The sequence below is a fragment of the Mya arenaria genome, chromosome 4 (assembly GCF_026914265.1).
Source record: "Mya arenaria isolate MELC-2E11 chromosome 4, ASM2691426v1".
NCBI lineage: Eukaryota > Metazoa > Mollusca > Bivalvia > Myida > Myidae > Mya > Mya arenaria.
In genome coordinates, this window is record NC_069125.1 from 74,573,121 (window position 1) to 74,585,479 (window position 12,359).

General features: G+C 39.7%; 1 protein-coding gene across 1 annotated transcript; it reads right to left on the bottom strand.

Moving 5' to 3' along the window:
- Positions 1-9,000: 9,000 nt before the first annotated feature.
- Positions 9,001-11,979, bottom strand: LOC128231070 (uncharacterized). Its single transcript, XM_052943490.1, has 3 exons — positions 11,914-11,979; positions 9,774-10,331; positions 9,001-9,732 (listed from the first exon to the last, which is right to left on the bottom strand). Exons 1-3 carry the CDS (start codon positions 11,977-11,979, stop codon positions 9,013-9,015), a joined length of 1,344 nt encoding a protein of 447 aa, XP_052799450.1. The 3' UTR covers positions 9,001-9,012.
- Positions 11,980-12,359: the final 380 nt, after the last annotated feature.

Consider the following 12,359-nt stretch of genomic DNA (forward strand, 5'->3'; position numbering starts at 1 on the left):
GAGGGCCGTTCAAAAGTTCTCGCCAGGCGAGCTATTAACCTTTTTCATCGATCTATGTTGAAAAATAGGTTTAACTCGCTTTATTCATGCTGTTTGAAAAACTATATGCACATACTCCAGACATTTTAACATTTGCTTGGTATATTAAAGAAATATTTATAGACAAAACATCGAGTTAAGATTTAATACCATGGGAAGCATAATACTTACAAGTAAGGTCTGGAACAGTTGGGGCTATACTAGGTGAGTCTAAGTTTTATCTTGGACTCACAGGCGACTGGCCTTCGCATATTAGACGCGGCCAAATTTCCAATACTTAAAAAATAGTGAATACTTAAAAATAACTCCAGTATGCCATTCTTATATGCATATGTATAGTTTCTCACATTGTTATGATATGCACTGCATCTCTCTGCCTTATATATAGCAGCGTAATGCTAATATAACTGAAAAACGCAGACACAAGGCGAGTACGCACCTGCTATCGACCTTATATGCATGGAACATTTGCCACAGTTTTTCTAATTTATCGTTTATTCCAATCACGTATAATAACGTTTAAACTCATGTTTGCCTTCATTCGGATTATGATAAAAACTATAGAATCGCATCTAAACCGATTCAGCCGCATCTTTGATTTCTTGCATCAAAATTGATCTTGTACTTTTAATCATAATTAAATTAATTTTGTTTTATTGTCGGTTATGCAATAGGCGTTTACTCTTTAGACAACCCTCACATTTTTATTCGGCGGTTTTCTATCCTACGGACAACTGATTTTACATGCAGAGAGGTGTTAATCTACAAGGAACATGCAGTCCCCTTGTATGGTAACGGTCCACATTCAAATGGCATAGGACGCGTTAAACAAATGAAAGGAAAGTAAAACAGTTATTAAACAAGATGCTTAATTGCTTAGTGTGGACTTAATCTCATTTAGCGTCATGTCAATTGGATTCCAGAGGGAAATTATTTAAACACAGTGCTATTCTGGGAACCAAAAAAAGCCATACATACTTAATACAAACTGCTTTCATAAAGGATTTCTTGCCTTTTTGTTAAAAATTGAATAATCACGAAAAACGAAAAAGCTAGGAATGTTATATTTCAGACAGAACACATGGTTTAAAATTCATTTTACACGCACTATATAGTGCTGAGCTACATATTTTGTTAAGAATTGAAGCATTCAATTTGGTATGTTGATAGAGATAGACCACTTCAATCTGAGTTTTCATCAGTATTTTAGTACTACACTGTTTATTGATGTTTAACAAAATTAACGGTACATTCATATGACTTCATATATGGATTAATGGCAATACGGAGATTATGCAAGTCATGTTATTATTCCCGTCTGCAGCTAAAATCCAATAATTCTGAAAAATGAAAGCGCTGTTCACCGGCAAAAACAAATGAATCAAAACTATTTTGAGTGGCCCTAAACTGTAGCCGATACGTGCCTGTCATTACCTAACAATAGATTATGTAGTAACTGATACACCTATTTGTACTAGGATATATGAACATTGCTTATATCTCGAAAGTTAACTGTCAGTCAAACGTATATGAAGTGAAACCCTATATTGGCTCAGGACGTTTTGACTATGTGTAGTATGTTAAATTAGACAGGGTCTTTAAGTCAACACACTTCAATTCTCTGCGTAATTATAAATAGCTATACTTTTTTTCTCGGCCCTTCGCCATTATTTAAGATTCTTCGACTTAGTTTTTCACATAAGTATTGCTTTCAAATTCAGGTAAGTGTTGCAGTCCTTTAAACGTAGTTAAATAAAAAGGTATATAATTCACACTATTTTAAACCGCATTACACAATGTATCCCTTTCTGTAACCCCGGCGCGTAATTACTTTTAATATTTCATGCCAAAAAGTAGATCTGACGATACCTGATTTTGATCAGCGGTACTTAAGTCTGTAGGGCTGCAGCCTAATCAGATCTTGCGTTATATTTAAAAGTATCCAAGCTAGTTTTACTAAGTTTTCTTGTTAGATGGTAATACTAAGAATACATTCTTTTTTGATGCCCATATTTTTTTTCCATTTCAACAGTATGTTGCTAAATGCACTTACATTTTTAAGAGGTTGTGATATTTGTAAATCGAAAACAAATCTTAATTTTATTGAAAGTAATATCTGGAACGTGATAAAATGTTTCAATTCCGGTGTTCAATCGGCATATGGGGTATTAATAACATCACGTGATAGCTTTAGTTATGAGCATGATGGAGAGGTGTTAGGATGAGCCTATAATTTCCATCAAGGTAAAACAGAAGAGAACAGAATCACAGATGAAAAAAAACTACACCACAGACTGTTGGTTAAGTGAGATCCACTTTATAAGCACATGTATACAAATACGGATGTTGCAAGGCATTTTCGGGTTAGCAAACCTGACTTAAAACATCTTCATGTTTCGGTTTGGACAGTTTTAAACAAACCAGCTTCACAAAAGAATGTACTTGGTAACAATCTAACCAGGTGCCAACACAAAGGAGACGCGCCAGCAATAGAACCAACATAATAGTCAGGCAGAGTACCAACCTAACTACAAGGAATCCCAAACCCACAGCTCAGGGTATCAGTACAAGATCAAATAAAATAAAAAAAATGCAGCAACCATAGTCATGGTGAGACCTACAAGTACCATGGGCGAAACAACTCCACAGAATCCGACCATCTGGCTGAAACACGTCAAACAGGTGTTGCGCAGCAACACTTCAAGCTGATGGACTCTAACTGTACAAAATACCCATCTCGTATCCAGAGAATCACATCACATGGCAGCAGACTGTATAGTCTAGTCTAAGATGGCGAATGTTTCAGACGAATCTCTGACCAGAACAACATGCGCTCATGAGCAGAAGATTGTTAGACCAAGAAGGCAAAATATGCTCTAGGACAATTTCACACGTGCCAAAATCTGCTCAAAATAGTCCACAGAACAATACTGTATATTATCAAATTAAAATAAACAACTCTGAAAGACAGACCAAGCAGCAACATGCAGAAAGAAAGACATAAAATGTCTTTAGACATGTTATCAAAAGAAAACTTCCAATTATCCTCTGTTCCCAATTCTAGAAGTACATACTATGTATCCCATGTAAAGAGTGATAGGTATGGAGTTGAAGTAACGGAATTATAGTTTTGCCACAACATTGTCAATGTTATTAACAGCAACAGACCAGAGGCTAAAATAATACTTAAGGGTGACTCATCCGCTGCAGGGAAGGCAATTTCAAACAATTGTCACACAACAAGGTCAAATGATGCCAGTTAAGATACTATTAAAACACACACTTAGACTGATAGCTGTGCTACAGCTGTGGATTCCAAAACAACTGGCCCAGACAAACCCAATTATGGCTGTTGCATCCTTTCACTTTCGAGAATAAGCTCATCTTAGTGGACCTGGATGGCATTGACGACAGCATCTGGAACAACAAACCCATCGGCATTAAACTTTCATAGATTTGATATTGCACGACACGAAATTGTGTAACAATGAAATGTTAAATCAAAGATATTTTTACAAGTGATGAGTACTCTTTTAGAACAGTCAACTCCCCTATCTAGAGGTTGGAATATCAACATATAAGTGTACAGGCCTTAAGTGTACGTATTTATTATCGGAATTGATTATGTTATTAAACACGGCTGTGAGGTAGTTTTTATAAGTTTTACATTTTCCTCGAGGAAATTACAAGTATCGGGTTACAGTGTGTGTATACCACGTGATAAATATATATGCTACGTCGGAAGGCAATATTTTGCTTAACATGAAGACTTTAAACAACAATAACTTTTCTTTTACTACACCATTTTAAATGAAACAAAGGGCAGTCTATGCCACCTAAGGAGTCCCACCTTCGTTGTTTTACCGGAGTTTGATAAGGTGATTATAGTTTCATCAAACACTTCGACAAACCTGTTTCCAAATTAATGTTTTGACAGTGCTCCGTCAGACGGTCGTATTTTGATAAGGTTTGTCGAAGAATTTTCAGAAACTAAACTCTCAATCAAACTCTGGTAAAAGACCGAAGGCGTGGCTCCGTAAGCATGGTAGACTGCATTATGTTTCATTTAAAATGGTGAAGAAATAGTGAAGTTATCTTAGTTAAAAGTCTTTATTCGAAGTAAAATGTTGCCTTCCGACGTAGCATTTATGACTCATCTTATCACGTGGTATACACACACTGGACAATGTACTGATTTGGGAAATCATTCGAAGAGCAAGCGGGGAACAGTGAAGATCGTCTTATTGTGAACTAAAAACGTGTTTTTTTATTTATTTTTGGTGATTATTATTTATCATATAATACAAAAAAGTAAAATACAAATAGATTATTGTTTCGGTGTGATAAATGTACATTCTATCTATATAATACCTCGCTTGTTGGAACACCTATATTGTGTTCCTTTGTTTATTTTACTTCAGGTTCAGATACTAAATTTAATATTGAAAATAATGAGTTTAATGTTTGTCATAAAATGAAATGAAATAGACAACATAAGCATATTTTATGTTCTTATGTTTCAGGGTGACTCGACTCCTTTTATGTATTGTTACTGAATAAGGAGGGGCTGGCTATGACAAGTTCAACTAAGTGGGAGACGTGAATAATAAACCACAGTCAGTGAAAAGGACATTTATTCAATGTCAAAACTAATAATAAATACGAGTTTGACATCCTCGTAACATATTATTCACGACTAGCACATTGGGCGTCCAAATAACCGCCCAATAATGAATAACCGTGTAACAATAAAACCAAAATATACTAGAACAAATGCCTAAACATGTATATGTTCAAAGAAATGAAGTATAAAACAGTACACAAACAACTTAGAAATGAGTTGATTGCACTACAAATATACAACATAAAGAAATGCAAAAAAATAAAATAATATACACATAGATTATTTGAATATGTATGGAGGTGGATTGGGAGGTGGAGGAAAAATTATGCAAAATATTTTTGCTCAAAATATGCATGCACGCATCTCAGAAGATTTTACTAGAATGGCTGACGCGGGAGGCTAGCGATAGGCTGACCCCCACCACGTGACCACTGGTCACGGCTTGGAACGCTGATAAGCCAAGCACACACCACGTGGCCACTGGTCACGGCGTGGAGCGCTGTTAAGCCACGCTTTGGATGTAAACGGTTAAACCCGCACATTTAGCAAGGGGTGATTCAGTTCAACCCGCAGATCCATAAAACATTTTATGTCGGCATAAAATTATATTTATGTATTGCTACTGAATAAGGAGGGGCTGGCCATGACAAGTTCAACTAAGTGGGAGACGTGAATAATAAACCACAGTCAGTGAAAAGGACATTTATTCAATGTCAAAACTAATAATAAATACGAGTTTGACATCCTCGTAACATATTATTTACGACTAGCACATTGAGCGTCCAAATAACCGCCATAAGTGTAACCACACGACGCCCAAAGAGAGGAACGTTGGCATGGCACTGCGCCATAGATGCTGTTAAGGATGATTAGCTTATGAAACTGGGAACCCAATCTGCGTGAATTCAATTTTAAAATATACGAAAACAATTTAATTTATGTTTTCCTATTTAACGTGAAGAAAGAAAATGAAATAAAAATCTATCAAAAGAACAACACTTTGACACGTTAGATAACATAGCAACACTACACACATATGTACAAGTTACAAGCAAAAACAAGTAGTAACACTGTTAATAAGCATACTGAAATTGAACCTCCGCTTCGTTACGGTAGGTAACACAGTTAATACAGTATTGAACTAGGACCTCCGCTTTGTCACGGTAGGTAACACTGTTAATAAACATATTGAACTAGGACCTCCGCTTTGTCACGGTAGGTAACAATGTTAATAAACACATTGAAATAGGACCTCCGCTTTGTAACGGTAGGTACCACTGTGAATAAACACATTGAAATAGGACCTCCGCTTCGTAACGGTAGGTACCACTGTGAATAAACACATTGAAATAGGACCTCCGCTTTGTAACGGTAGGTACCACTGTGAATAAACACATTGAAATAGGACCTCCGCTTCGTAACGGTAGGTACCACTGTGAATAAACACATTGAAATAGGACCTCCGCTTTGTAACGGTAGGTACCACTGTGAATAAACACATTGAAATAGGACCTCCGCTTTGTAACGGTAGGTACCACTGTGAATAAACACATTGAAATAGGACCTCCGCTTCGTAACGGTAGGAAACACTGTGAATAAACACATTGAAATAGGACCTCCGCTTTGTAACGGTAGGTACCACTGTGAATAAACACATTTAAATAGGACCTCCGCTTCGTAACGGTAGGAAACACTGTTAATACAAATATTAAAATAGGACCTCCACTTTCTCACGGTAGGTAAAACGTTGAATTGTTTACCCCTGCTTTATCACAGTGAGTAATACAACTAGTTTGACCCCCACTGGGTCATTGTAGAAACAATAGGAACAGGTAATGGCACACTGAAAGTCATATAGCAAGTATGAGAGCAAAATGGCGACCCCTGACCCTAACTGGTAATAGGCACTGGTTTCGGACGGATGTACTTTAGATATGCATTAGAACGCCAGCGGCCAAGTTGTTGAATCTGTGTTGCAGGCATATGCAATAAATGGGCGTGAGTAGTACCTCCGATCCGCAGAGAATGACTCGTATAGCGTTTTGGGTTAAGATTACATTTTATAACGCATTGCCTTAACACCTGACAAAACGCAGATGTAGTTATCGGTATGCCATGGGGGTGATGAAATAGGGGACCCTGTTAAGCGCATGAGCGGCGTAGATAACGAGTTAAAGCGCGAACAGGACAGAGTGATTTTAAAGGCTGTCGGGACAAGGGAATCCTGGCGCCCCGACCCGCGGAGTTTTTATAAGCTTGTAACTCAACCTGAACACCGGATACTTTACCGTTTGCGTATTCAAACTGAATGCCTGCCTTTTGAATCAAATTGTTTTGCCCTAACTTTGATAATGCCAATTCGCCGATGCGGAATAGACCAAAGAAAGCAACCAGTATCATAGCTTTATATAACACCGCATAATAGCCGTTCACGCAGACGGATGGTAAATAAGAAATTATGTTTTCTAGGTCGTTGAGGCAGAACGCGAGCCGTTTGTCTTTCGCGCCATCACGCCGAAGACCGCGTAACAATTTTTGTACTATGAATGCTTCTGCCGGATTCGGAAAGTTTTGAATTTTATGAACATAATCAATAGCAGATACGTATGATGTGACTGTAGAAGATTTGAGCTGACGATGTTGGCAAGTGGCAATAAACTGTGTAAGATGTACTACTGGTACGGGCAAAGGAGCGCATTGTGGGTAATACAGTTGGTGAAAGGCCATGTAATGCTTCCAAGCATTTCTATAGCTATTCATCGTGGAGGGTGCCAGAGACGTATTTAGAAGGGTACACACACTGTAGTTCAGAAAATTGTGGTCAGGTGTTCTGGCACCGGAGTTGAGTCTATGTCCATGTGGGGCGCTAACCGACGGAACTTGTCGACCTGATGGCGAGAAAGTAGATCAGGTAAAACATTTTGTTTGCCTGGAATGTGTTCCGACTTCACCAAAATATTGAACTTCATACACGCTAGTACCATGCGACGGACCAAAACCATAATATTCGAAACTTTAGACGTTTGTCTATTAATTATATGGATGACAGAAATGTTGTCAGTGTGTAACACAATGCAACGATTTTGTAACTGTTGACCCCATAGCTCCAAAGCCAAAACAATAGGAAAAAGTTCTTTTAACGTTATGCCCTCAGGTTGAATTTGGTCTGACCATGTTCAAAAAAACCAATGACTTTTAAATGTCGCCCCAAAACCTAATGAACCAGATGCATCAGTATGCAAGTGTAGTGAATCAGCCTCGACCCAGCGGAGCTGAAGCAGTAAAGAAGTACCGTTAAAATGATCTGTAAAAAGCTTCCATACAGCTATGTCTCTCCTATGTTCTTTGGTGAGAGTAATGTAATGTCGAGGGTAACTGGCTTTCTTTGTGAGGTCTATGAGACGCCTTAAAAAACATCGGCCAGGACGAACCACCTGGCAACAAAAGTTGAGGTAACCAAGTAAAGACTGAAGCTGTTTCAGAGTTATGGTACGTTTTACCGAGAACAGAAGGTTTCGAAGTTTAACTAGCTTGTCCTGCGGAAGTCTAGCTTCCATGTTAATAGTATCTAATTCGAGTCCCATGAATGTGATAACTGTCCGAGCAGTTTCAGTTTTTTCGGGTTTGGTAGGCTCCCCGACGTATGCACAAAAACGTAAAAATTTATCCAAGTTCGTTTGACAGTGAGCGGAATTAGGTGGACCTAGAATGAGAAAATCATCAAGAATATGAACCATACAATCGATGCCCAGGTGTTTTTCAGAAATGAACTGAAGGGCAGTGCTAAATCGCTCAAATATGGCGGGAGCTGAAGAGCAGCCCATGGGCAAGCAAGTATCAAAATAGAATTTGTCTCGAAACTTGAAACCGAGCAAATCATGGTCTTCAGGGTGTACTGGAATGATGCGAAAAGCAGAGTCAATGTCTGTTTTACTGAGAAAGAACCCCGCCCTAACATGACTACTTTTTGTACAGCATCATCGAAAGTTGCATAAGAGACTGAAGCCAGATTTTTGTCAATAAATGAATTAACTGAGTTACCTTCGGGATAACTTAAGTGATGAATCAACCTAAACTGGTTTGGTTCTTTCTTAGGAACTAAGCCTATAGGACTAATATGCAATTGGGGAAAGGGTTTAATTGAAAAAGGACCTTTAATGCGACCAGCATCTAACTCTTTCTGAAACTTACGAGCAACCATAGAAGGGTCTTGGATACAAGATTTTAGATTTGTGCATGAAGTGTTATTTCGAGGACCTTAATAACCCAATTTGAAACCATTTGTAAACCCATGGATGATATACTGGGCGAAAGGGTACCCGAATAAAGAAGGGGTCATATTGGCAATATTAACTGGAGTGACCACTCGGTTTGTAAGACTTGGCTTGGGATGATTTGGGCGTGGATGAGTTTTGAGCGGCCTGGGCATTGAATTGTTTATTTGAGTATGTGCAATGGAATGCTGTATGTTGTCCTCTGCAAAACCCACACACGTGGGGCTGGGAACATTTGGGATTATGGCATCCAGTGCGCTTTTTGTGATTCCAACATGTGTTCTCGAGGAATTGTCTGACTTTGAATGAAGTTGACTTTCCAGGACGAAAGGGACGAAATGGCTGTGTTTGTGCAGATACTGGGTTAAAAGAGGTACACGCCATTAACCAAAATTCTGTGTGTAACCTGTCCCATGGCAAAGGTGCAGATGCTCGGGCCATACGAAACTGGGTGTCGTAGAAAGCAAATGAAAGACCTGGGCGCCGTGAAGCGATATCCCGAACTATCTCCATATACTTCATGAGCTGGGAAGTTTCAAGTGGATATTTGTGTGAGTAGACGGCGATAAACCGAATAAAAGCCGATGTCCATGACTCAATGGTAGTAATTTTCTTAGCTTTGTGTGATGGTGAGATAGATATATTGGATTGATTGTCCACATGTAAAGAAAATGTTGGAGATTGGTGTTGATTGGTTGATGCCGGCAGAAGCGAAGCTATGTCGATATATTTATGTGCCCAGATAGCTTTTTGGACCGACTTCTTTATTTGCGATAAGAAAGGTGAGCTAATAGGCTCAGAATATTGAATTGGTGTGCCATTACCTGTTATTAAACCGAGTGTTGGCGAGAAGGGTTGTCTGTGTCTTCCACAGACTCATCTGAGTCTGAAGTGTCGCTTCCAGGGATCTGAACAGTCTGAACACCTCCAGGAGGGATAGACATTGTGTTAATGGTTGATCTTCTCAGACGTGAACTGTTGGGATTCGGATGGGCTGGGATGACTATCTCAGCTTCACTTTCGGAATCTTCATGAGATAAAGATATGAAGTGATGATTGTTCATCGATGTAGAAGATAGAGGCGGATTTGCCAGAACCGGGGCTTCCGCCTCAGCGTCACAATCCAAATTGTCACGTGACAGCAAAAGCCTAGTACGTTTTGACACGTTTGGAGAGGTATCCGGAAAGGCTGTGGCGCTGGCCGTTTTCTTACTTCTAGGCCGTCCAGTCTGCCTCTCAGTTGCCACCTTCTTATTTCGAACTGCAGACAGGGCATGACGAGAGTTGTCTCGACTTGTTCCATGTAGTGGAATTGGTGCATCTTTGTTATTGTCTGTGTCGGGGCAGCAAGGACAACTAGATACTGTGGCAGCCTTACGTTTTTGACGGCGCATCTGAAAAATATCAAAACCTATAGAAACGAAAATGCGGTTGCATTATGCACCGCACAAAGCAACAGAAAAAATGTCATGCTGCACCAAACAAGGTTGACCCGCGCCACAATGTGGTCGCAATATGCACCGCACAAAGTCAAAAGATGTGCAAATGCACTAAATAAAAAGTTGACCCGCGCCACCCCGTGGTCGCAATGTGCACCGCACAAGGTCAAAAAATGTGCACCGCACAAAAATAAAAAGGTTGACCCGCGCCACACCGTGGTCGCAATGTGCACCGCACAATGCCAAAAAATGTGCACAATGCACTAAATAAAAAAAAATGACCCGCGCCACACCGTGGTCGCAATGTGCACCGCACAAGGTCAAATATGTGCACCGCACTAAATAAAGTTGACCCGCGCCACACCGTGGTCGCAATGTGCACCGCACAAGGTCAAAAATGTGCAACGCCCCAAAATAAAATAAAAAGTTGACCCGCGCCACACCGTGGTCGCAATGTGCACCGCACAAGGTCAAAAATGTGCACCGCACTAAATAAGGTTGACCCGCGCCACACCGTGGTCGCATTGTGCACCGCACAAGGTCTAAAATGGGAAGACTGCAAAAATTAACAATGACCACACCGTGGTCATATTCCAAAGACACCTTGTGCACCACACAGACAAGAAAATGTGCATATCCCACTGAAAACAGTGAAATCATGCCGCACTGTGGTAACAAACAATATTATACCATTAATAAAACTGTAAAATGTATTTTCAACTAATCAAACTGAAATATCAAGCATAAAGCTTATCGTAATGGAATATCATTGACGAAGTTGAATATGCTTCATAAATTAAAGAAAAGCAAAGCTATTCCAAACTTTTGCGTAATGTACCAAGCTAGTTATTGAAACATAAAAACGTAACTTGTGTATCACTTGACTGTGGTACGGATGGCTGCAACTATGGCTGCCCGAAGATTTGACAAAAGTTTGAACTGCCCATCTCTGGAAAGGTGGCAACCATACGAACTGAAGTGTTTTGCCTTCGCCTCTGCCGACCAAAATCCCTTGAATCGCCATAGATATGCACGACCAGGAAAACGGGAATGCAGATTGATGTGAAGTTGTATGTTCAAAGTATCCACTCGATCATTGAACCACTCAATGTCAACTGGGTAACGGATTTGCACAGATGCTGGACATCGATGTAACACTTGGCAAACTATGACCTGTGTAATGTTCAAAATATGAAGTGCACTGTCGACTATATCACAAATTTGATTTGTAATGCCTTGCACGGTTAATTTACAGTTATAAACGTCATTAGTGCCAATCAGTAATATGAGAACATCCGGAGAAAAGTCGGCCATTGTTCCAATTTTTGTTTTGAGAACCGCTGCTGAGGCCCCAGGAAAGCCGGAGTACTGTATCATGGGCCGTCCGTGTAAACCGAATTGAAAATTAAGTGAATCCTCCTCTCGAATGAAACATTTAGCAAGGGGTGATTCAGTTCAACCCGCAGATCCAAAAACATTTTATGTCGGCATAAAATTATATTTAGAAAGGCTATGGTGGATGTTGGTAGAGACCTACCAGATCATCAACCACCTTGAGAAATTTGCGAGGTCTCCTGCCAAGTTGGGTGACTGACTCTAACATGGTAGAATCCCAGCTTAAATTGAAACTTTGAGACCTCTTTAAAGTTTCAGAGTAGAGACTAGTATAACACTCTTTCAAGGTAGAGTTCAATCATGTCTTCAAGAGACATTGAGGAGAAAGCGCAAATTCCTGCCAGATAAGGTGCTTCTATCTCATTTATACACAGTAGAGTCCCAGCAGGTGTTGCACAACCTGAAAAGGTCCGCGGAGTCCCCCGCCAGGATAAATCTATCCCACTCCAATATGGTGGAGTTCCATAATTATCAACAATTTGGAGAGTTCTGTGGAGTCTCCTGCCATGGTAGGTTTATCTATCCCACTCCAACATGGTGGAGTTCCATAATTATCAACAATTTGGAGAGTTCTGTGGAGTCCCCCAC